The sequence below is a fragment of the Typopeltis vanoorti genome, chromosome 1, assembly GCF_054136105.1.
Source record: "Typopeltis vanoorti isolate ZY-2024b chromosome 1, IOZ_Tvanoo_1.0, whole genome shotgun sequence".
Taxonomy (NCBI): domain Eukaryota; kingdom Metazoa; phylum Arthropoda; class Arachnida; order Uropygi; family Thelyphonidae; genus Typopeltis; species Typopeltis vanoorti.
The window spans coordinates 11,161,095-11,189,076 of record NC_143549.1 but is presented as its reverse complement, the minus strand read 5'-3'; the positions used below and the strand labels follow the sequence as shown (position 1 = coordinate 11,189,076).

The 27,982-nt window shown below is 37.2% G+C and overlaps 1 protein-coding gene across 4 annotated transcripts in view; it reads right to left on the bottom strand.

The window, feature by feature from the left end:
- LOC150109786 (uncharacterized) overlaps window positions 1-27,982 on the bottom strand; it is a 1,408,745-nt gene that overhangs the window by 969,708 nt on the left and 411,055 nt on the right. For all 4 annotated transcript variants that reach the window (XM_090396626.1, XM_090396635.1, XM_090396653.1 and 1 more), the window contains one exon: window positions 10,848-10,904. In XM_090396626.1, the coding sequence (XP_090252752.1) occupies window positions 10,848-10,904 (57 nt within the window). The remainder of the gene's footprint in view (window positions 1-10,847; window positions 10,905-27,982) is intronic.

Genomic DNA, 27,982 nt, shown 5'->3' with positions numbered 1-27,982 from the left:
TGCACAGCTATCCTAATCCAAGGATACAGCTTGGCCCATTCCAAACGCTGCGACAGATGAACCAATGCCTTCCACAGCCAGCCAGGAACTTCTCCGATGACGAACTTGACCTAAGTCCGAGAGAGGTCAGGAACCAGGAACCCAAAAAAAACCTCGAATGGAATTTGCATGGCCTTTTGTTATCTTTTTCCTCTCAGTATTTCTTGACCTTCGCGATGCCCGCAACGCGGTCACGTGTGTTTACGTCATTCTATTCAGCTCCCTCTATTTCGTCGCACGTGCACTTGTTTTTCTCTTCCTGGAAGGCGCTTCAGTTTCTCTTTCCAATAACTTCCTTCCCTCCTTTTTCATGCATAACACAGGACGGTTAAAGGTGACACCTGAACTCTGATGCACAGGCTTTGCTACTTTAGTACATTAAGTAGATTTAAGGGCTTACATTGATTTCTACATCTGGCCTACACATATTACAGATTATATTTTACAAGCACTTTATATAGTTTTATGCAATTCCTTGTTCTTAAATTGATTTGCATTCACAAACAGCTTATATTTTATTCTATTGCCAACATTCCACATTCTCTGCCTAAGTTGAATTAAAGTTGTGACCTGAATATTTTATATTAAACATTTCTTAGCTTATTCAGGACACAACAACGTCAATCCTTATACATCCAGTAGCAGCTGTTCTAGATAACTCACTCCAAACTCATTCAGATGCAGTTCATCACTCTTATACAGTTCCATTCATCTCTCAAACTCATCTGAAACATTCACAAACTGCACTGCTTTCTCTTCACATATTTCCTAACATTCCATTAAAGACCTTTGCTCTCTGCCACGAATCATCATTGTCATACTAGGATAGCACAAACTACTCTTCCCACAACATTCTTGTTCTTTCACTATTCTCAATGTTCTCCTAATATCCATCTTCACATTCTACCTATGTCCAATGAAATTATTCATTCCAACCACAATCACTAAATACCTCACATGATTACTACTCATATCCAGTCCCTCAACTATCCTGTTCATCCTCTCTCCAGGAAAATCGATCTTGTGGACCTTGTTATCCATCACACCTTTTATAACAGATTCTGCTTATTGTGCTACTCTTGAGTCATTTGATAATTCTTTTTCTCTTCCATCTTTCATTTTATTCATTTACACTCTTCTATTCGTTTTCACCATATGAATATATTTATTCTATTATTACTACCCCAAGACCTCATGGAGTCAGAGACTCAACTGGGAGGTCCTTTTATCACACACACACAGCTCATCATACTGTGCCTTGAACACATTCAAACTCCTTGCAGACACCACACTCTAAGGCAAGGCATTCCAATCATTCACAACTCTGCACGAAAAAAACCTGCCTCTCACTCCCCTACTCACACCCTCTTCATACAGTTTCCAGGAATGGCCTCTGGTTCTCCCCTGATCTCTCACTATTTTCTGTAGAACTTCTCCAGCATTGATCCTATAACAACCCCTTACCAACTTGTAGGTCTCTATCATATCTCCCCCTCTTCCTCTTGTCCCTAGGACTCTGCAAATTACATCTTCTCGATCTTTCCTCATACTCGACATTCCAGAGGTCAGAAACTACCTTAGTCAATCTCCTTTGGACCTTTCCAACATCTCCTCATCCTTCTGAAAACCAGGCGACCAAATCTGGGCACAATAGTCCATGTGTGTGTGTGGCCTAATCAAAGCCTTATACAATGGAACAAGAATCTCCCTACTTCTACACGTCAATGTCTCCACATCATTCCCAGAAGCCTTTGTGTTGTCTTCACAATTTTGGCAATGTGTCCCCTAAATTTCAGATCTCTTATTTCCACCTCCAACAATATATCCTCACCAAGCATAAATTCTGCATCCCATCTTAGTTTCCCAGATTTTAAAACCTTACATTTTGCAAAATTGAATTCACATCTCCATTTCCGTGCCCAATCACTCAATTTATTTAAGTCCTCTTGTAAGGCCACAACATCTTCACTATTCTTCATGGTTCGTCCCAACTTTGCATCATCTGCAAACAACTGAATATCTCCATCCAAATCTTCTCCAATATCATTAATATACAAGTTAAACAGTAATGGCCCTAAAACAGACCCCTGAGGCACTCCACTAATGACTTTCCTTTTCCTGAATATCGCTTACCCATACACAACTTGTTGATACCTATCAGATAGCCAGTCTGCAATCCAATGCACTAATCTAATATCCAACTCTATCTGCTCTAGTTTGATTGTCAACTTATCATGAGGTACTCTATCAAAAGCCTTTGTGAAATCTACGTATATTACTTTGTATCGTTCTCCTCTGTCCAAGAAAGCAGTCACTTTATTGTAATAAGTAAGTAGATAACTAAAACATGACCTCCCTTTAGCAAATTCATGCTCTCCATCAAAGATAATACCATCGTTGTCAACCCAACTCTGGATCCTAGTTCTCACAAGCTTCTCCAACAACTTAACCACATCACCTGACACACAGATAAGCCTATAGTTTGATACTTGAGCTTGACCACCTCCTTTATGAAGTGGCACAATCTTGCCCTCCTTCTACTCCTTAGGAACTTGACAGAGTGCAAGACTCGTATTAAAAAAAATATGTCGGGTGTCTACTCCCTGGCACATTCCTTCAGAATACATGACGATATATTATCAAGTCTCACAGTCTTATTAACATCTAGTTTACTCAACTCCCCATACACCTCTTGCTCACTTACAGTCAGTCTCTCCTCCTCATCATCATCTACTGCTCTCAATCTCTCCATGAAGTCACATTCACAAGATTGAAAGTATATGAAAGATTGAAAGAAAAATTTTCTATATATGCTTCATTTCTCATTGTAATCATTTCATTCTTCATTTCTTGCAATATAGCAATTATTCTTGCAATTGATTCATCAGTCAGTGTTTCTACTATTGTCACAGGCCAGCTCTAGCTCAATCAATTAGAATGAAAATCCAACTCCCTTCCTTTGTCTGTATTTAGTCACACTTTCACTTTTTCAGCCATTTCAGTATTCACAATTACATTGAAAGTACTCATATTGTCACACTCACTCTTCTGGCTATCATTCTCCATCACTATGTTTCAGATTGAGAGAATGTAGGCTGTAAAGCTTCATGAAGAGGAGGAAGGGCAGGGTAGGATTGCGACATATAAGCTACTCAGAGATTGTTATCTGGTTGACATGGAAAAGATTTTTCATACAATGGGAAGGGGGGGGATAAAACAAGAGGTTATCACTGGAAACTGTATAAGGAGGGTGTTAGCAGAGGAGTGAGGAGAAGGTTCTTTGCATGGAGAATGGAATCCATCACCTGAGTGTGTTGTGAATGTAGACACATTGAATGATTTTATGGCATGGTTGTATGAGCATTATGTGCAATAGTATGCATGTCTCACAATGAGTTTCTGACTCCATGGAAGTCAGATGTTAATAATAATAATTCAAATTAAGTGGATATTGGATCCAACATTATTTCATAGCCCAATATAGAAACTACAAGAGTTTCATGCGAATATAGACGCTATAAAAGTTTCGGTAGATACAAGCGTACGCCAACCTTTCATGACAGGGCAACTTGTAGTAAAGGTGGAGCAAGATCCGATCACCATCCTTAGTATTTTCCCCATAATGTAAAACACATCTCCTAGGAGATGTATGTGACACCTTTTTTTAGCAACTTGTATTGTAAAGTACAAGTTCTGCATCACTTCATCGTGAGTATTCTTGGTCTAGCTCCCACTGACGAGACCTCAAAAAAGGTCAAACCAGTCTGGGAAGTGACCTCTCCACATAATGTATAACATCATACATCTCCTAGGAGATGTGTTTTACTCCGTTCACTAAGGACAGTGATTGGAGCTTACTCCAATTTTAATACGAGTTGTCCTGTCATGAAAGGTTGGCGTATGCTTGTATCAGATGAAACTCTTATAGTTTCTATATTTGGCTATGAAATAATGTTGGATTCAATATCCACTTAATTTGAATAATTTTGCATTGCCGAAGTGAAGCCTTTTGGCTCTCTTTTTCAATAATAATTCAAATTTTTTATTATTAAAGATTTAAATTTCATTTTTTTTTAAAATTTCTACTGTGTGTATATTACATTCCTAAAACTAAAATAAATGTAATGTTTTTTTTAAAAAAAATTCTTCAGCTGTTTGTAATGTATTACAACAGAAATGTTGAAAGTAAATCCCTTTATAATTACGAGGGCTGTTCAATAAGTAATAAGACTAATTTTACTCTCGTGAAACCACTCATCACAATATTAATTTCTGTGGAATAAAGAAATGTTGCTGTCTGTATTAACAAAAGAGGTTGATAGATGGCATATACGGGCTAATGTGCCCAAGTGTCACGTGACTAAACTCAAGCTTGTTTCGGTGCACTCACTTACGAGCAACGACCAGTCGTCGAAATGGAAGTGCCCTTGAAACAGCGTTATGCGATTAAATTTTGTGTAAGTTTGCAAAAATCAGCATCGGACACGTTTAACATGATACGTGAAGCTTTCCACGATGAAGCAATGTTGAGGGCAAGTGTTTTTCGCTGGCATAAAACTTTTAAGGAAGGAAGGCAAATGTGGAAGATCTTGAACATGAGGGAAGACCTTCAACGTCCATCACAAAGACAATGATCAACACAGCAGTGATTATCATCAAGGAGGATCGCAGAATTACAGTACTCCAGCTGCATGTTGTCCTGAATATTTCTGTAGGAAGTGTTCACTCAATCATGGCTGAACGTTTGGGAATGAAACGTGTTTGTGCCCGATGGATTCCCAAACTCTTGACAGCGGAGCAAATGCAGCATCGAGTGGATGTGTGCATAGAATGGAAAGAAAGACTGGAACAAGAAGGCGACAACTTCTTAAAATGCATCATTAGAGCAGATGAAGCTTGGTTGTATCACTATGACCCTACAATGAAACAACAAAGCAGTGAAGAAGCATCGGTCTTCGCCTACCCCCAAGAAAACAAAAACTATAAAATCAGCTGGTAAAGTTATGACCATGTTTTTTTGGCTACGAAGGCATTGTTTACCAACATGGTGTAGAACCCGGGAATACTGTAAACGGATCATACTATGCAGATGTTTTTACGGACAATGGTACAGCACGTCAAAGTGTCCATTGCTGAAGAATGGCTTCTTATTGCACCACGATAATACAAGGCCACATATTGCTGGTTGTGTAGTGGACGTTTTGCATCAGAACAACATAGATATCCTACCACACCCTCCATACAGTCCTGATCTTGCACCGTGCAATTTCTGGCTGTTTCCTCAGCTCAAGAAACCACTAAGAGGCTGCCATTTCGAAAACAATAAAGCATATGTAAAAGCTGCGGAGGCGGTTTTGAAAGAACTCTAAAAAAAAAGGACTTTCACACGTGTTTAAGAAGTGGATGCAACGTTGGGACAAATGCATCGCGTCTCACAGTAGTTACTTCGAAAAAGACCATGTAAATGATAACGATTAAAGGTAATCTGTTTTCTGTATAAATATAGCCTTATAACTTATTGAACAGCCTACGTATTTAAAATAAAAAGCCAATAGGCTTCATTTCAGTGATGTAAACATTATTTAAATTAAGGGGATATTAAATCCCACATTGTTTTAAAATTGACTAAGAAACTCAAAGATTGGTATCAAAGAGTTTATTGCCGAATATAGTAACTATAAACGTATCAGCGACTACTAGTGTAAGCTAAAGCACATAGTACAAACTAGGGCAACTCATAGCAAAGAAGGAGAAAGTTCTGATCGCTATTCTTAGTATTTCCATAATGTAAAACCCATCTCCTAGGACAGTGCTTCCCAAACTTCTGGATGTCACGGCACCCCTTTGCAAAATTAAAATATTTCACGCCCCACCCCCTCGACAAAAAATCGTAATAGAGAGATATATTATTATAATATTTATTGTATTTATATTCAATACAAAACATACACAGCGAATATTGCAAAAATCAAATGCATATATTGCATTTTTTGCCTCTTACCGTTTGGTTTTGAAGACGATGCAGGCTGTTCTGGTAAAATATTAAATACTGTCCTTTTTTTGAGTCTGTTTCTGCTTCTTCTGATTGTTCATGGGATTTTTTTTTATCAGCCACTTATTAATCTCAGGGTTAAATTTTTTAATGTAGAACAGATCAAACAATATCACCACTTACCGATACTGGCACACCACAGACTGATAACATGAAATTAGTGAATATTACCTAAATAAGGGAATCCCCGGACCAGGAACATTTTCTCTTTTGTGACTTTTCTCCCTTTACGGTAATTAAGCCTAACGCGAAACAGACAACAAAGGCAGGTTATTAAAACGTGCATATGATTGGTGTGGTATTAACAAAAGATCACGCAACCGAAAGATAAAAGCATAGCTGACAATTGAGTTGAAATGCTAACTCTCTTCAACCGAATTCCATATGTGAAACTGCCATAACATTCATTATATATATATATTACTTAGTTTTAACACTTTTATGAATATTAATACGTTCAGTTGAATTTTATTGCTGCCTTGGGAAATCGAACTCACACACATATAATTAATAACAATAGTTTTTAGTTAGATACTGTGTTTGCCCATGCAACATATGGTTTTGTTTCTGTCTATATATACATCATAGTTTCTTTATGAGGGGACATGTGATTCATTAATTAGTGTGTTTTTATCTCAGTTGTGTCTAATTGCACTATTTGTTGAGAAATATATTACACAGACTCCTCATACCTTATTCACTAGCATAATAAAAGTACTTGTTTTTATTGCCTCTGCAATATAGTGGCTGTTAGAGAGGGATGTTGTTTACCACTGCAAGGGAGTTACTATCTCCCCACATGAATTTGTTTAAGCTTTTTTTCATGTGTGAAGTATATGCGAAACTTTTATTGGTGACAGAAAACTAGCTCGGATGACAGTGATAATATAAAACGAGTTTTGATATGTATATAAAGTCAATATCAGCAGTCCCTGATTACGAACGTGTGATGAAAGGGACAGGAAGATTTTGAGCTTCCCTAGAGAGCTTTCGAAGTAAATACAATTAACCACTGCTTTGAAATGACACATATGAATAAACAATATTTACTAATATTCATTAAGCGCCAAAATACGCAGGAAGCAAAGTTTGTGAACCAACACCAATACGTGAATTTTTCCATTAAAATATAAAAAAATAACAAAAAAGAAATAATAAAAGTTAAATACGTTTCTTTTAAAATAAAAAAAATCTACTTAGTCTTAAAACATTTTAAATTTGTTTTCGTTATTTCACGGCCCCCTCAACAAAACCTACGGCCCCCCAAAGGGGGATGCGGCCCACAGTTTGGGAAGCGCTGTCCTAGGAGACATATGATGTTATACATTATGGTGGGAAGTCATTACCCAGACTGGTCTCGATCTTTATTGAGATCTCATCAGCCAGTAGCTAGACCAAAGTATAATACTAAGGATATTATAAAATACCCTTTTAATACCCATTTAAAATAAAGAGCCTATTGGCTCTTTATTTAAAATAATTCATGGGTGCACCTTTTTGACAACTCATATAGCTGAGTATATACGTTCTTTTCGCTATACCCTTAGTATTAAACTTTGGTCTAGCTACTCACTGATGAGATCTCAATAAAGATCGAAACCGATCTGGGTAGTGACCTTCCACCATAATGTATAACGTCATATGTCTCCTAGGAGATGGGTTTTACATTATGGAAAATACTAAGAATAGCGATCCGAACTTTCTCCACCTTTGCTACGAGTTGCCCTAGTTTGTACTATGTGCCTTATCTTATGCTAGTAGTCACTGATACATCTATAGTTACTATATTCAGAATGAAACTCTTTGATTCCGATCTTTGAGTTTCTTATTTGATTTTAAAGAATGTGGGATTTAATATCCCCTTAATTTAAATAATGTTTACATCGCCGAAATGAAGCCTATTGGCGCTTTATTTTAAATAATAAATCATGGGTGCACCTTTTTGACAACTCGTATAGCGGAGTAAATAAGTTCATTTCGCTATACCTTTAGTACTATACTTTGGTCTAGCTACTCAATGATGAGATCTCAATACAGATCGAAACCAGGCTGGGTAGTGACCTTCCACCATAACATATAACATCATATGTCTCCTAGTAGATGGGTTTTACATTATGGAAAATAGTAAGAATAGCGATCGGAACTTTCTCCACTTTTGCTACGAGTTGCCCTAGTTTGTACTACGTGCTTTAGAATTCTTGTGTAGAGGCTTAAGTGCTGTGAGGACATTATGTTGGAGGTTTAATGGATTTTTTACAACACTCACAAAGAATTAAATTAGAATTTAATACTTCCTATATTTCGTCCTAGTCACTAGGACATCTACGGGGATTACAAAAACAATTAATGTAACATGCACACAAAAACTTACAATACTAAGCCCAACCACGTGGGTGACACTAAAGTCCTATCTAGGTGGAGCGCCCTCTAAGAGCGGTAGAAGGTGGCCTGGAATGTAAGGTGGGACCTCTGGTGATGAGTGTTTCCCAAATCTTCGGAAGCTTAATACAACCGTATTTGTTAAGATTTGGTTGGTTTCTGAGAGCTGCTGCTGCTTCTAAGAAAAGTCTCTCTTTCTTGAATTTGCTGTGGTGGAGCATGGTGGTTTTCTTCCATGATACTCTGTGGGTGGTGTCCAAAACATGGTCAGCCAAGCCTGAATGGCCATAGTTGTGTTTAACGATGTACGACTTGTGTTCCTCCAGGCGGATGGATGCTGATCTGCCTGTCTGTCCAAAGTACGCAAACTTACAGGAACAGGGTACTTTGTAAACTCCAGGCAGAGAGAGAGGAGGGAGCTGATCTTTCGTAGAACGGATAAGGGTAGCAAGTTTGCGGTAGGGCTTATATGCTGTGTGTAGGTTATACATTTTTAGTATCTTTATCTTGGCTATTTTTTCCGAAGTGCCTCGGATGTAGGGTATGGTGATGGCATTTTTAAAATCTTGTTGACGAGAGGGACGGGGAATGGGGGAGGAATTGATTATTTTTTTGATACTATGTTCGCTGTAGCTATTGGAGAGGAAAGTTCTGTGTATGTGGTTAAGCTCAGTAGTGAGGTTGGTTCCACTGGAACAAAGATTGTGGGCTCTCTTGGTAAGGGTTTTAATGATGCCATATTGTTGTGAGGGGTGGTGGTGGGAGAGTTTGTGAATGTATCTGCCTGTGTGTGTGGGTTTTCTGTACACAGTGAAGGATAGTGTATCATTAGGCAGGCGCGTGACTAAGGTGTATAGGAAGGGTAAACAATTGTTCTTTTCCTTTTCCATAGTAAACTGGATTCTTGGATGTAGGCTATTGAGATGACCGAGGAAGAAGTCTGACGTGTCTGGGTCATGAGGCACGGTAGACTTCTTCCTCGGTCATCTCAATAGCCTACATCCAAGAATCCAGTTTACTATGGAAAAGGAAAAGAACAATTGCTTACCCTTCCTAGACACCTTAGTCACGTGCCTGCCTAATGACACACTATCCTTCACTGTATACAGAAAACCCACACACACAGGCAGATACATTCACAAACTCTCCCACCACCACCCCTCACAACAATATGGCATCATTAAAACCCTTACCAAGAGAGCCCACAATCTTTGTTCCAGTGGAACCTCCCTCACTACTGAGCTTAACCACATACACAGAACTTTCCTCTCCAATAGCTACAGCGAACATAGTATCAAAAAAATAATCAATTCCTCCCCCATTCCCCGTCCCTCTCGTCAACAAGATTTTAAAAATGCCATCACCATACCCTACATCCGAGGCACTTCGGAAAAAATAGCCAAGATAAAGATACTAAAAATGTATAACCTACACACAGCATATAAGCCCTACCGAAACTTGCTACCCTTATCCGTTCTATGAAAGATCAGCTCCCTCCTCTCTCTCTGCCTGGAGTTTACAAAGTACCCTGTTCCTGTAAGCTTGCGTACTTTGGACAGACAGGCAGATCAGCATCCATCCGCCTGGAGGAACACAAGTCGTACATCGTTAAACACAACTATGGCCATTCAGGCTTGGCTGACCATGTTTTGGACACCACCCACAGAGTATCATGGAAGAAAACCACCATGCTCCACCACAGCAAATTCAAGAAAGAGAGACTTTTCTTAGAAGCAGCAGCAGCAGCTCTCAGAAACCAACCAAATCTTAACAAATACGGTTGTATTAAGCTTCCGAAGATTTGGGAAACACTCATCACCAGAGGTCCCACCTTACATTCCTGGCCACCTACTACCGCCCTTAGAGGGCGCTCCACCTAGATAGGACTTTAGTGTCACCCATGTGGTTGGGCTTAGTATTGTAAGTTTTTGTGTGCATGTTACATTAATTGTTTTTGTAATCCCCGTAGATGTCCTAGTGACTAGGCCGAAATATAGGAAGTATTAAATTCTAATTTAATTCTTTGTGAGTGTTGTAAAAAATCCATTAAACCTCCAACATAACTACGTGCTTTAGTTTATGCTAGTAGTTGCCGATACATTTGTAGTTACTATATTCGGCATGAAACTCTTTGTCTCCGATCTTTGAGTTTCTTATTCGGTTTTAAAACAATGTGGGATTTAATATCCCCTTAATTTAAATATTCCCTTTATAATTATTGGTGTTTCAAAGAAATATTATTATAACTTCTCCCAAATTCCCTTTGTTCATAGGGAATATATCAGTTTTACTAAAATTTCACTCAGCTTGGGTTGAAAAAAACACACAAACAATGGATAATATTACACTACATAAAACAATAAATGGTAATACTTACAGACATAAAAGGGTGTCACTGGAATAACTATTAGAGTAGTTTCTGAAGTTGTTGTTGCTAGAAATTAAAATTAAATATTTGTACAATCTAGCTAGTCTTCTATTTAAAAAGTTGTCTGCATTAATATTTTGTAAGAGTTAAATTTATTTATTTGTATGCAAAGGTTTCTGTGGCTTAGCAGTTCATAAGAAAGATTTGACCTAAAACATACAAATAGAAGCTCATGGTGAGTGCTTTTGGTATAAAGTTATGCAACTAGAGAAATTATGCATTAAACATCTGAATTTTGTCAACTGTCTAATATTCTTAATCTGATGTAGAGACAATGAAATTGTACCTAAGTTCATTCAAAGCAAGTGTGTATTCCATACAACCAAAGCTAACAGAATTTACCAAAGAATGGAACTAGCAATTTTGAGAGAGAGAATTAAGCTATTAGATCAGAACTAAGTTTTAAAAGAGGTATACCGCGAGTAGACATATCGATACAAAATTAATAACGGAAAAAAACTCATGTACAAAGATTATTTAATAGTATAATTTTTGCCTGTGTGTCACAGGCATCTTCAGTACATTAAGCTCAAATTACACAATAACTGACAATTCCAAAAAGCGCCACCTAAATAGCTGGTGTAAGATAACTAAAAAAGTCAATAACTTTCCTAAATAAATAAATAAATAAAAATAAATAAATAAATAAAAAATAAAAATCAATACAATAAAAAGTTAGGAAAGATTAGCTGATTTGTAAAGTACTATCTCCCCCATAAAGGGGATAGATGTAAGCCGTCGGATCTGTTTAAGTTAGGAGAATGAAACAGAGTTTCACATGTTTCTTTATAAAGGCGTTCCATGAGAAACTGACTTTTGTGAAGAACTCTTGTCTTTTTCCAATGAACTCTGTGTCTAGTGAAGATGGCATGTTCTGCATGTCCAGATTTTTCAGGTTTAAAGTATTCAATATAAGATCAGTGTTCCTCTGTCTTCCTCTTCAAACACAGAAGAAATAATGCACATTACTATCCCTTATGTACAAGGCATCAGTGAATGTATAGCAAAAGTTTTAAAACCATTGAATATTTTAGTTGCCTTTCAACCATTTAGAAAAATCTCCACCTTTCTCACTTTTCCTAAGGACAAGCTTCCACATCTTAATCATACAGGTAGCTACCAGATTCCATGCTCTTGTGGATTATCTTATTTCGGACAAATGGGAAGATCTGCCTCTATTCGGCTAAGAGAACACCAATCTTATATTGAATACTTTAAACCTGAAAAGTCTGGACTTGCAGAACACCATCTTCACTAGACACAGTGTTCATTGGAGAAAGACAAGAGTTCTTCACAAAAGTCAGTTTCTCATGGAACGCCTTCATAAAGAAACATGTGAAACTCTACTTCATTCTCCTAACTTAAACAGAACTAGCATAGATAAGCCAAAATACATTTACTCTACACAATGAGTTAGACACATCGCTTCTGCCTGACCTATGAAACAACATTGACAATATCACATACAAAACAAAGCTGCAGCGATTTCTGATCAAAAGAAACGTAATTTAATTTTAAAAATTAACGTAGTACTTCACAGAAAAGAAAAAGAAAGAAAACATTTAGATTACTCCAAAGTAGTAATTAACCTTTCTTGAAGAGTCCTATCAAGAACCGAAAAAAATCTACCTCTGAAAGGTTTCAACTTTGCTTTAACGCTACGCTACTTACCAAAAATCGACATCATCATTATTATTATTATTATTATTATTATTATTCAGGCCTCCAAGGAGTCAAAAGACTCATCGAGGGAGATCCTTTATAAGACAAAGTCTGTCAAGACTCATCGAGGGGAGGTCCCCCCCTGAGAAACACAAAGTTTATCATACCACTCCTTAAACTCACTGACCGTTCTCGCTCCCACCACTCCATCAGGCAATGCATTCCACGGCTCAACCACTCTCCACACAAAGAAACCACTCCTTACCCTCTTGCTCACAGTTTCCTTTCGTAACTTCCAGGGATGGCCTCTTGTCATCACTCCTTCCCGCTGATCAACCAAGCGAAAGACCTCCCCAATGTCAACCCTGTAACCACCTCTCAACAGTTTAAAAGTCTCAATCATATCACCTCTCCTTCTTCTATCCACCAAACTCTGCAGTCCACATTCTCTCAGCCGATCCTCATAACTATCCTTGTACAGTCCTGAAACCATCTTTGTCATCCATCTTTGTATCCTTTCCACAGTTAATTTATCCCCTTCAAATCCTGGGGACCAAATCTGAGAACAATAGTCCAAGTGTGGTCTGATCAGAGACTTATACAACGGAATGATAACCCTCTTATCTCTGCAGGTCAGTGTCCTTCTCATAATAGCAGCAATCCTCTGTGTTACCTTCACCACCTTTGCAATATGTCCCCTAAACTTCAGGTTTCTATCAATCATCAACCACGGATCTCTTGTCTCCCCTACTTCCTCCAGTATAACTCCTCCCATAGAGTATGCAGCATCCCATCGATGTTTCCCAAACCTCAAGACCTTACATTTTGCTGCATTAAACTGACAACCCCATTCATTTGCCCATGTATCTAGCTTATTTAAATCCTCTTGCAGGGCTACCACATCTGCACTATTACTAATAATCCTTCCAAGCTTCGCATCATCCGCAAACAACTGAATATCCCCCTGCAATCCACTGGCTATGTCATTGATATAAAGGTTAAACAATATAGGTCCTAGTACTGAGCCCTGTGGGACCCCACTTGTAACCCTCTGCCTCCTGGAAACTGCTCCACCATACACAACTCTCTGATACCTATCAGACAGCCAATCCTGAATCCAGTTGACCAATCTGACATCCAGACCCATGTGCTGCAACTTAAATATCAGCTTATCATGTGGCACCCTGTCAAATGCCTTCGCCAAGTCTAAGAAAATTGCAGTATATGCCTTTCCCTCATCTAATGCTCTTGTCACTTTATTATAAAAGGCTAGCATATTGCTAAAACAAGAGCGTCCTTTCACAAATCCATGTTGATTCTCACAGATAACATTACCCTCATCTGCCCAATGCTTTACACGGTCCCTCACTACTTTCTCCAAGATCTTAACAACTACTGATTACACACAGACTGGCCTATAATTAGATACTTCCAGTCTGTTACCACCCTTATGCAATGGCACTATCTTACCTTCCTTCCATTCCCTGGGCACCTTTGCCAAAGCCAGACTGTCATTGAAAAGCCACGTTAAAGGTATTGTCAATTCCCTAGCACATTCTCTCAAAACTCGTGGCGAAATACCATCCAGTCCCACAGCTTTACTGACATCCAGAGTACTCAGTATCTGAAACACACTCTCCTCCTGTACCTCCAGACCTCGTACCAGTCCTATCCCTCTAGCATTAAAACTGACTCCTCTAGGATGAAATACTCCAATAAAGTGTTCATTGAACAATTCCACTATGTCCTCTGCATCAGTCACTCTATTCCCATTTTTATCCCACAATATCATTCTTCCACAGTCATTTCTCCTCCTACTGGCCACATAGCTAAAAAATTCCCCAGGATTTTCTTTGGAACTTAGGGCCAATCTCCTCTCATATTCCAGTTTCGCTTTCCTTACCACACGAGTCACTCTTCTGGCCTGTGTCTTATATTCCTCATGCATCTCTTCACCTGTCTCCTTATATCTCTTCCATAGCCTCTTTTTCGCATGCAATTCCTGTTTAATATTGTTTGTCATCCACTTTACTCCAAATTGCGCCCTCTTCTTCATGCGTGGTATACAACTTACCATTGCTGATAACAAATATTCTTTCACAATTTCCCACGCACTGGTGATATCCCGGCCGTCCAATTCCTCCCTCCATGAAACTTCCCGAAGTTGACGTCTAAGACTATTATAATCACCTGCCTTATAATTCCACATAAGTTCCCGTCTCTTTGATACTCCTGCATGTCTATTCATTTTCCAAGTCAAAACCATATGGTCACTCTCTCCAACTGGTAGGTGAGACGTCAACTCAGTTATTATCATAGCTCAAATAGCGAAAGGAATACAAAATTTGCCTGGTGATACATCAGATCTGATCTGTATACAGAGTACAGCATTGTTACAAAGCAAATTATGGTGGTAATTTGGGGAAGAAAGGGAATGCAATGGTAGTTTTGAACTCAGAGGATTATAACAAAAAAATGAAAACTCTTCTTGAAGATCCTAATACCTATACACCTTTAGACAGAGATCCCACCTGCTGGGCCTCACAATAAAACCAATGATCTAATAAAAAAGATACCCAATTGGACTGAAGAACTAAAAAGTACTCTACAATCAAAACACCCATTAGTTCCAAGAATATATGGTGTTCCAAAAATACACAAGATAGGTATTCCTTTAAGACCAATTGTGAATGGAAGAGATTCTCCGACCTCGAATCTGGCAAAAGATCTCACCAACATGATTTTACCACACATAGGAAAAAAAATCTTTCATTAAGAACAGTGCACATTTTATTGAGAAGGTAAGGGATATATGCATAGGACCATCAGATATCTTAGCAAGTTTGGATGTAATCAACCTGTTTACAAATGCTCCTAGAGATGAAACAGTGAATCTCCTTGAGAACCTCTTTCCTCCGGACGTCGTAGAACTTTATAAGTACTGCATAAAAAATACTTTTTTCGTGTATCAAAATAAATTTTGGGAACAAAAACAAGGACTGGCTATGGGCTCCCCCCCCTATCCCTGGATTTAGCAAACCTACATATGGAACATTTTGAAAATAATGCTTTAAACAATTATCATAAAAAACTGAAATTTTGGCTATGATATGTAGAGGATATTTTCATCATATGGCCAGGAAAAACAGAGGAACTAACTGCTTACAAAGATTACCTGAATAATATACACAACAACATAAAATTTACTTTAGAACAAGAACATAAAAAACTTCCCTTTCTTGAGATCCTAGTAGAAGTGAATGAAAAATATAATAAATTATCCTTCTCCATTTATTGAAAACCCACCAACACCGGAAGATTTCTTAATGCAGCCTCACACCACCATCCCTCGCAAAAAATAGGTTTAATTAAAACCTTGAGGGACAGAGCTTATAATATTTCCAGCACAGAAACACAGAGAAATGAAGAATTTCAATATTTAACACAGATCCTAAAAAAAAATGGTTATGAAGCTGAGACAATAAAAAGAATCCTCAACACACCTCCTACAAGCATCTTACAAAAGCAAGATTTCAAGAATGCAATCACGCTTCCATACATCAAGAATGTTACAGACAAAATGGCCAAATTACTAAACAAACATAACATCAAAGTGGCTTTTCTACTGCTGAAAAAATTTCAAGATTTCTACAGCCCCCAAAACCACCACACCACCTTTAAAAAAACCAGGTGTATATAAAATTCATTGTTCCTGTGGCATCTGCTATGTAGGCCAGACAGGAAGATCAGGGGAAATTCGCATGAACGAACACCAAAAGGACGTACAAAAAAGAAGAGAACACAAATCTGGCCTAGCATACCATACAACTTCCACCGGCCATATTGTACTCCAGCAAAAAACAAACATGTCTTACATTGAAAAAAATTGTTACATAAGGAAATTTAAGGAAGCTGCAAACATGTCTAGACTTCCAATGCAGTGTAACAAAAACCAGGGCCTAATTCTACACCAAGTTTGGTCAGCATTGATAAAAAATATACCCAAGTCAGACCTCAGACAATGTGAACATGAACAACAGAATGTGGCAACATCCAGCATTGTTCAAACTTAGCATTGCACTGAATCTACATTCAGATATTCAATTTAATAACAGTCAGACGGCCACAACTGTATATAATGAATTATTTTGAGTAATTTCTCATTTCTTGTGTTTAAACTTTTAGTTACCTTTGATCCCTTTAGATGTAAGTCAAACGACTTACGAAACTTGTTGGGTTTGTTTTTTATTTTCATTTAGCTTAATAAACATGTGGTCCAATTACCGGAATCTTTCTAATAAATTTGAAAGTTTATTTTTCAATTGGTTAGACTATAATAAATTTAGTTTAACCCTTTATCCAAGTGTGAGCAAACAAAGTTTACATCTGAAAGTATCTTCAGGACTGGCGTAAGGTGGTACAACACTGGACAACTTGTTGCAAAGGTGGAGCAAGTTATCATCACTCCTATCTCAGTATCTCCCATAATGCAAGACACATCTCCTTGCAGAAATGTTCTGCCTGGTATCTCCACTTGGGCCTGGCTCCCACTGAAGAGACCTCAATAAAGGTAGAAACTAGTCTGGGTAGTGGCTCTTCCCTTAATGCATAACATTATATATACATATCTGCAAGGAGATGTGTTCTGCATTATGGGAGATACTGAGATAGGAGTGATGTTAGCTTGCTCCACCTTTGCAACAAGTTTCCCGGTGTTGTACCACCTAACCCCAGTCCTGAAGATACTTTCAGGCGCAAACTTTGTTTGCTCACACTTGGATAAAGGGTTAAACTAAATTTGTTATAAATTTATTTATCTTTATATTACATTTTTTATGAACTCAGATTATAAAAAATATAAGAAGCTGATATGTTAACATTATGCTTACCAATTATATATACATTAGTTACATAAATATGCATTACAATTAGTAATCTAGATTTTTGCTAGGAGAGTGGTGAATAGGTGAAGTGGGTTGCCAGAGGAGATTGCGAGTGCTTTGTGTTAGTGAATAAGTTTAAAGAAAAGTATGATAGGTATTGTGTAAACAATGGCTAGAAGGGGCTAATGCAGTGCTTCCCAAACTTCTGGATGTCAGGGCCCCCTTTGCAAAAAATAAAAATATTTCACGCCCCCCCCCCTCGAAAAAAAATCGTAATAGAGAGATATATTATTATAATATTTATTGTATTTATATTCAATACAAAACATACACAGCGAATATTGCAAAAAATCAAAAGCATATATTACATTTTTTACCTCTTACCGTTTGGTTCTGAAGACGATGCAGGCTGTTCTGGTAAAATATGAAATACTGTCTTTTTTTTGAGTCTGTTTCTGCTTTTTCTGATTGTTCGCGGGATTTTTTTTTAATTTTTTATCAGCCACTTATCCATCTCAGGGTTAAATTTTTTAACGTAGAATAGATCAAATAATATCACCACTTACCGATACTGGCACACCACAGTCTGATAACATGAAATTAGTGAATATTACCTGAATAAGGGAATTCCTGGACCAGGAACATTTTTCTCTTTTGTGACTTTTCTCCCTTTACGGTAATTAAGCCTAACGCGAAACAGACAGCAAAGGCAGGTTATTAAAACGTGCATATGATTGGTGCGGTATTAACAAAAGATCTCGCAACCGAAAGATAAAAGCATAGCTGACAAATGAGTTGAAATGCTCAACTCTCTTCAACTGATATATATATATATAGGAGCCTGTGTAGCAGAGGAAATTTTTCTAAGCCTTTTTTCGACCGGTTTCCGAGTTAGTCAATCTCTGGCACGGGCAAGTGGGTTTTTTGTCCCGTAAACTCAAGAAAATCGACCATAGAACCGACATTATTTCAGACATTAAATATATTGTTTTAGGGTTATAGACCACGAGATGGCGGCACATTTGAGTCGTCTCTCTTCACTGTGTACCGCTTAATTAGTGATAGCCTTGGGCCATCTATCTCTGGTACCAGTGGAGATTGAACTGCCCACTCAGTCTCCAAAAGTTAGATAGGGCTAAATGGCCTCGCCTACTCCCCGTATACGGGAATAAAAAGGCATTAGCTGATTTTTTTTTTTTGATATATATATATATATATTAATTAGTTTTAACACTCGTTCCGTTGAATTTTATTGCTGCCTTGAGAAATCGAACTCACATCTAATTAATAACAATAGTTTTTAGTTAGATAGTGTGTTTGCCCATGCAACATATGGTTTTGTTTCAGTCTATACAGCATAGTTTCTGTATGAGGGGACATGTGATTCATTAATTAGTGTGTTTTTATCCCAGTTGTCTCTAATTGCACTATTTGTTGAGAAATATATTACACAGAATCCTCATACCTTATTCACTGGCATAATAAAAGTACTTGTTTTTATTGCCTCTGCTGGATAGTGGCTGCTAGGGAGGGAGTGTTGTTTACCACTGCAAGCAAGTTACTATCTCCCCACATGAACTTGTTTAAGCTTTTTTCATGTGTGAAGTATATGCAAAACTTTTATTGGTAACAGAAAACTAGCTTGGATGACAGTGATAATATAAAACAAGTTTTGATATGTATATAAAGTCAATATCAACAGTCCCTGATTACGAACGCGTGATGAAAGTGACAGGAAGATTTTGAGCTTCCCTGGAGAGCATTCGGAGTAAATACAATTAACCACTGCTTTGAAATGACACATATGAATAAACAATATTTACTAATATTCATTAAGCGCCAAAATACGCAGGAAGCAAAGTTTGTGAACCAACACCAATGTGTGAATTTTTCCATTAAAATATAAAAAATAACAAAAAAGAAATAATAAATAATAAAAGTTAAATACATTTCTTTTAAAATAAAAAAAAATCTACTTAGTCTTAAAACATTTTAAATTTGTTTTCATGAGATATTTCACGGCCCCCCTTAACAAAACCTATGGCCCACAGTTTGGGAACTGCTGGGCTAATGGACTGTCCACAGTCCATTAGCCCCTACTAGCCATTAGTTGAGTCTTCTTACTGCATGGAGATACCAGTATAATAATAATAATAATAATAATAATAGTAATGAAAAACTGATATTTTAGCATATGGAAGGCTAATCATTCTATTACTGGATAATACCTGAGGGAATAAGAGATCTTGGTGATGGACACATCTCTTAAACATTCTCCCAGCTTCCAAACAACATACTCAAAATCCAATCCACTGTAGATCCAATACATCAATACAATTGCCAATAATTCTTCTCAACTTTGAGATATTTGAAATTAAATGAATATCAACCTAAAATCCATTCGTAATACCATAAACACAAAATGAAAATTTTAGATTTAAGTGTTTATGAAGATTTTTATTGAAATTTTGTTATAATGATCATGAAGTACATAAAATACCTCATTAAACTAAAAATTTCTGTTTTTTTTTAAATACATTGATTTATGATTAGAATAAGACTTTCCCATATCTTAGATAGAGACAAACAATCAATCCAATTGTTTAAATGGTGAAGTTAGGCTTCAGTTCTTTCTTTAAACAACTGCTTAAATTTATACCAAAATCGGGGAAGAAAGCATTATTACTATTATTATTATTATTCAGGCCTCCATGGAGTCAAAAGACTCATCGTGGGAGGTCCTTTCTAGAAAACACAAGTCTATCAAGACTCATCGAGGGAGGTCCCTCCTAGGCAACACAAAATCCATCATACCACTTCTTAAATGCATTGACCGTTCTCGATCTCAACACTCCATCAGGCAATGCATTCCATGGTTCAACCACCCTCCATGCAAAGAAACCACTCCACACCCTATTTCTCACAGTTCATGTCATAACTCCTTCCCACTGTTCAACCAAGCAAAAGAACTCTAAAGTGTCAACCCTGTAACCAACTTGCAACAGTTTAAAAGTCTCTATCATATCGCCTCTCCTTCTTCTATCCACCAAACTCTGCAGTCCACACTCTCTCAGCCGATCCTCATAACTAACATTGTACAGTCCTGACACCATCTTTGTGATCTGCCTTTGTACCCTTCCTACACTTAATTTATTCCCTTCAAATCCTGGGGACCAGATCTGAGAACAATAGTCTAAGTGTGGTCTGATCAGAGACTTATACAACGGAATGATAACCATTTTATCTCTGCAGGTCATTGTCCTTCTCATTATTGCAGCAATCCGCTGTGTTACCTTCACTACCTTTGCAATACGTCCCCTAAATTTCAGTTTTCTATCAATCATCAACCCCAGATCTCGTTTCCCCTTATTCCTCCAGTTTAACTCCTCCCATAGAGTATGCAGTGTCCCATCGATGTTTCCCAAACCTCAAGACCTTACATTTTGCTGCATTAAACTGAAAACCCCCCCCATTCATTTGCCCATCTGTCTAGCTTATTCAAATCCTCTTGCAGGGCTACCACATCTGCACTATTACTAGTAACCCTTCCCAGCTTTGCATCATCCGCAAACAACTGAATATTCCCTTGCAATCTACGGACAATGTCATTGATATAAAGGTTAAACAATATAGGTCCCAGCACTGAGCCCTGTGGAACACACTTGTAACCTTCTGTCTCTTTGATACTGCTCCACCATACACAACTCTCTGATACCTATCAGACAGCCAATCCTGAATCCAGTTGACTAATCTGACATCCAGACCTGCTGCAACTTGAATATCAGCTTATCATGCGGCACCCTGTCAAATGCCTTTACTAAGTCCAGGAAAATGGCAGTATATGCCCTTCCCTCATCTAATGCTCTTGTAACTTTATCATAAAAGGCTAGCATATTGCTAAAACAAGAGCGCCCCTTCACAAATCCATCTTGACTCTAACTGATAACATTACCCTCATGTGCCCAATGCTGTATACTGTCCCTCACTACTTTCTCCAAGATCTTACGAACTACTGATGATGCATAAACTGGCCTATAATTACACACTTCTAGTCTGCTTCCACCCTTATGCAATGGCACTATCTTAATTTCCTTCCATTCCATGGACACCTTCCCACAGCCAGACTTTCATTGAAAAGACAGGACAAAGGCACTGTCAGTTCCTTAGCACATTCTCTCAAAACTCGTGGTGAAATACCATCCAGTCCCACCGCTTTACTAACATCCAGAGTACTCAGTATGTGAAACACACTCTCCTCCTGCACCTCTAATCCTCGAACCTGCCCTATCCCTCTAATATTAAAATTGATTCCTCCAGGATGAAATATTCCAATAAAGTGTTCATTGAAAAATTCCCCTATGTCTTCTGCATCAGTCACTCTATTCCCATTTTTATCCCATGTCATTCTTCCTCCTACTTGCCGCATGATTCTGACTATAGGATATTGTGGTCTGTATCTATTCCTTTTATGTTTGGCAGAATCCATAACAATGTAGTATTCCCCTTGTCAGACTTAGTAATAATAAAATAAGTGTTGCACCTTAAAGATTGTAATAATTTAATTTCAGCTAAAAAGCTGTTTGTAAGTGGAAGCTTGGGTTTCAGTAGGATGGATGAAATTTCCAAATTTCATCTGTATCTCTTATAATCTTTAATAAAACTTCATAATAAAGAAGTAAGACCAGTAAACTTGGAAATTATCAATATTACAAAGTAAGCTGTGAGCTGGGATTTTTTTCTTAGAAAATGCTGCAATTTCATGATCAGAGGCCATCCCTGGAAGTTACGAAATGAAACCGTGAGTAAGAGGGTGAGGAGTGGTTTCTTTTCATGGAGGGTGGTTGAACCATGGAATGCATTGCCTGATGGGGTGGTGAGAGTGGTCAATGAGTTTAAGGAGTAGTATGATAGACTTTTTTGTCTCTTAGTGGGGGTGGGGGTGGGGGGTGGAGCTCCCCTCGATGAGTCTTGATAGAATTTGTTTCTTAGGAAGGACCTCCCATGATGAGTCTTTTGACTCCATGGAGGCCTGGATAATAATAATAATAAGTTCAAATTTTGCAGAGTTGAAAGAATAGATCAAATCCTATGGTATTCATAATGGCTATTTCAATGCAAGCCTATCACTTGTCTGCAATCAGCTTCGAACTGCTAAACATGAACTACATATTAATATAAGTCTTATTTCTGATCTTCGAGAATTATATTACCTCAACCATAGATTCTCAACTTTCCAATATAGTTCTCACTTTGGCTGAACATTCTCTGTGTCATTCATTTAATAAACACAAACAACATTTAGATCATAAATTCAACTTCCTTGTCACTAAGAAAAGTGCACACATACAATTCCAGAAAATTGGATAGTAAACATTCTTAGTATACCTGTTAACTGAAAATGAAATGTTTATTCTTTCAAATGGATTAGATTTCTCCATAGTTCCTAAAAGATAGCATTACTTAGATTTCCTTTTCAACATTGAATGGAACTTATTCAGTGTCACTAAGAATGCTAATAAATTTCATTTGGAAATTTCATTTGTCCTACTGAAAACCTACAAACAGCTCTTTAGCTGAAATGAAAGCATTACAATTCACAAGACACAACATTCATCTTATTATTACTAAATCAAACAAGGGGAACACTACAGTTGTTATGGATTCTGAAAATCATAAAAGAAAACTCGATATTTTATTAAAGGATCGATTAATGTACCAATTGGATTACAATCTCAGTAACAGACAACTCAGAAAATTGAACTCTACTAGATGAAGATGTAAGCTTCGATGAAGACACCACAGAAATATTTAAAACTAAATTTGCTAGAACCCCTAGGTTTTATGGTTTACCTAAAAGACATTCCTCTTCATCCAATTGTCAACTACATGGATTCACTTACTATGAATAGCCAGATTTTTATAGCACTTATTGAAAACTAAGATTGGCAACTACTGCTAATTCATAAAAAAAATCTTCAGATTTTCTATATAAAGTGAAAAATGTTTCCCTAAACATTTTTCACTTTATCCAACACCTCAAGATTCTTCAACAGACCACAGAGTTCCAATCCCTTACATTTCAGGCATCTCAGAACCTATTGGCAGAATTTTGAAGAAGTATCATCTTATTCCCACATATTTTCCTGTCAACAAAATTTCTCACTTGTTGCCATTACAAAAGACAAACTGTCACCTCTATCATTGGATGGTGTTTACCAGATCCCATGTGAATGCAATTTATTCTATTTTGGACAAAAAGGCCATTCTGTGGAAAAAAGAATGATGGAACATCATTTTAAATATCGAATACATGAAACCTCATAAGTCTGCTCTAGCACAACATAGCATTGACACTAATCATAATATCCAGTGGGATAAAGCTTGTCTTCTCCACAGAGGTAGGTTTAAATATGAACACCTTTTAAAAGAAAGTTGCGAAGCCCTCTTACATCGGCTGAATTTAAATCGAAATGACTGTCTCTCTCTCTCCCAAAAGCTTGGGAGACTCTTATTTTATGTAACCATCAATGAAATAATTATTTTTAAAGAATAATTTAATAATATTATAGTAATTAATCTTCTGGCATGGAGCAACAATTTAATTCGTGATCCACCGACTGTTCTGTACTTTGTATTCCATTCCTTTAACTATTTGTTCTACACTGAGGATATATTGTTACTTTCAGTATGAAATATTTGTATCTTTATTTAATTAAAGTTATTACTGTGGTCTATACATGTTCCGTTATTAATCATTTCAGAATTATAATGGGAGACTTTAATGCTAGAATTGGAAATTTTGGATATGGTATGAGAAATGACAGAGGAGCAAGGTTAACAGAATTTGCAGAAAAAGAAAACCTATACATCATGAATTCCTTTATCAAGAAAAAAACACATAAAAAGTGGACATGGAAAAAACTAGTGAAACTGACTTTATCTCAGCAATAAGAAAAACATCTTTCAAGACTGCTCTGTTATAAACACCTTCAACATTGGAAGTGAGCATCATATGGTACATAGTAAAATTTGAATAAACTGCCAAAAAGAAAGAAGAAAAATGTTTCGGAGATCAAAGCAAAACATAGATGTACAAACTCAACATTAAAAAAAGGTTAAAAAAAATATTCCAGCATGAACTAAACAATAGATTTAAACATTTTGTTATAGATGACAATGCTGATCTAACACAAAGTAATGACATCATCACCCCAAACCTTTTACAATGCTCAATTGAAATAGCTGGTAACACAGAACAGAAACAAGACAAAATCTCTGAAGAAACAAAACAGCTTATGAAGAAATGAAGAGAAATGAAACAATCAATTAGCCTACAGAATAAAATTGAATACAGTGAATTGTGTAAAACGATCAGAAAACATATCATAGAAGAAATAAGAAAATTCCATTGTAAATTCATACAACAAACAATAACAATTGAAAACAACTGTAGTCTCAAAAAAGCCAAACAGCAATTGATGAACAGCAACAAACAGATTGTTGCAGTCAAACTACAAGATGGGACCATCACCAGAGATAGATATGCTATAGCAAAAAGAGTTGAACACAAAGGCTTCTAGGAATGATGCAGAGGACACTGTCTTGTAGAAGTAGGGAGATTCTTGTTCCTTTGTATAAGGCTTTGATTAGGTCACATATGGATTACTGTGCCCAGATTTGTGACCAAATGAAGAGATGTTGGAAAGGGTCCAAATGCGACTAACTAAGGTAGTTTCTGACCTCTGGAATGTCGAGTATGAGGAAAGATTGAAAAGATGCAATTTGCAGAGTCTGGTGGACAGGAGGAAGAGGGGGAGATATGATAGAGACCTACAAGTTGGTAAAGGGTTGTTAGAGAATCAATGCTAGAGAAGTTCTACAGAAAATAGTGGGAGATCAGGGGTAGAACCAGAGGTCATTCCTGGAAACTGTATGAAGAGGGTGTGAGTAGGGGAGTGAGAGGCAGTTTTTTTTCGTGCAGAGTTGTGAATGATTGAAATGCCTTGCCTGAGAGTGTGGTGTCTGCAGGGAATTTGAATGTGTTCAAGGCATGGTATGATGAGCTGTGTGTGTGATAAAAGGACCTCCCAGATGAGTCTTTGACTCCATGAGGTCTTGGGGTAATAATAATAATAATCTTCTTTTCAGCCATTTTCTGTCCACTGCTGGATGAAGGCCTCCTCCAGTTCTTTCCACCTTTCTCTATTCTTGGCAATATTTGATCAACTTTCCCAATAAACTCTGACAGTTCATCACTCCACCTTCTTTTAGGATGTCCTTGGCTTCATTTCTGTTCTTTAGGAATCCATTTCGTAAGTATGGTGGTCCATCGCTCATCTTCTCTTCTGGATAAATGTCCGGCTCATTTCCATTTTAGTCGCTTGTGGTGAAGAATGATGTCAGTGATGCGAGTCTGGCTTCTTATCCAGGTGTTTCGCTTCTTATCTTTTAATGTGATGCCTGGCATCAACCTCTCCATTTTTCTTTGAGTTGTTGTTAATTTATTTGCCAATGCTCTTGTTAGCGACCAAGTTTCGCAACCATATGAGATGACTGGAAGTATACACTGGTTAAATATCTTCCTTTTTAAATTGAGTGGGACATCATTGTTTTGAAAAATGTTTTTCAATTTTCTGAATGCACTCCAGGCAAGTTGAACTCTCCTATTTATTTCTTTTTGGAGTCCACAGTTTAGGTCAATAATAATAATAATTATATCAGGATGATGAATTAAATGAACAAGAAGAATACAACTATGACACAGCTGAAGTACCACAGATTCTACCAGTAAAAGTTATGTGGAGCATCCAAAGCTTGCAAAATGGGAAAGCTGCAGGCGAGGATGGAGTTATAGCTGAACTTTTAAAAACAGTTGGAGAAATAATCTACAAACTCTTTAGCAAAACTATTTACTTTATGCCTGAAGAAAAATGATGTAACAACAACATGGAAGAAGGTTACCCTAATTCTGATACATAAAAAAGGTGAGATAGAAGACTTGACGAACTACCGACTATTCAGTCTACTATCAGTGGTTTACAAAGTGTTTACAAAAGTCTTAGTTCATAATCTTTGTGTGACTCTAGACCTAACACAACCAAAAGAACAGGCAGGCCTTCAAAGGGGCTTTAGTAGAATGGACTATATTCAAGTTATGCAGCAGATTACTGAATGGCATAATGAATATCAATTACCACTTTGACTTGGTTTTATTGACTTTGAGAAAGCCTGATTCACTTAAAACTTGTGCAATACTTAAAGCATTACGAAACCAACAAGTGGAGGAGCCATACATCAGAACATCAAATCAGCATATACCAATGCCACAGCAGCAATTCATTTCAATGGAAACATCTCTACTGTGTGCATACAGAGAGATATAAGACAGGGTGACACAATATGTCCAAAATTATTCACAGCGTGCCTAGAAGAAATATTCAGACTTCTTGATTGGGAAGGGAAAAGTCTGAAGATAAATGGAAGATATTTAAGCCATTTACAGTTTGCAGATGACATAGTTATCTTTACTTCAGCTGTGCACATGAATTACAGACTCGTATCCATGAACTTCAAATTGCTAGCAAAACAGCTGGACTAAAGATAAATCTAAAGAAGACCCAAGTTATGTTCAATAGCTATGTCCAACCAGAAATAATAAAAATCAATAATGAGGAAATTAAATAAGTAGATCATTACATATATTTAGGACAACAGATATCAATGGAACAAAATATCATGGATGAAATTAAAAAGCACAGGATGCTTGTGTGGAAAGCATTTGGAAAATTACATTCAATATTCAAAAGACAATTACCATTATGTTTGAAGATAAACGTTTTTAATCAATGTATTCTTCCTATACTGACATATGGCTGAGAAACATGGGCACTGAATGCAAAGGAAATTCAAAAATTAAGAACAACACAATTTAGTATGGAAAGAAGTATGTTTGGTATCACAAGATTGGATCACAAAAGGAATACATGGATCAAAAATCAAACCAAAGACTCTGACATCATAGTAATAGTGAAACATCTGAAGAGGCAGTGGGCTGGGAATATTGCTCGAAGACAAGATCGACGATGGACAAAAGAAGTGCTGGATTGAATTCCATGAGAGGAAAAACGACCCCAACGCTACCCTAAATTAAGAGGTGCAAAATCATCAGATTTGCAGAAGTGACATGGAAAAGGAGAGACATGGACAAACAGTTTTGGAATAATCTTGGAAAGGCCTTCATCCAGCAGTGGATCGACAATGGCTGATAATAATGATTTAATGAGAAAGTGACAAAAGCATGTTTTAAGAGGTGCAAAGATAAAGGATGTTAGTGAAGCTGTAAATTTGCAGAAGAAAGATATGAACAATTAATTGTTTTTGCAGGCAAAAAATATTTGAAAGGTGAGAAATATGCAGTGCAAGAGGATATGAAAAGAAGTTGTTGGAAATAGCAAAAATGAAGAGTAAAAAGTTATAGATTGCAAGTCTGCTGCCTTGGTATTATAGAATACGTATGAGTAGCACCATGATTGTCAATGA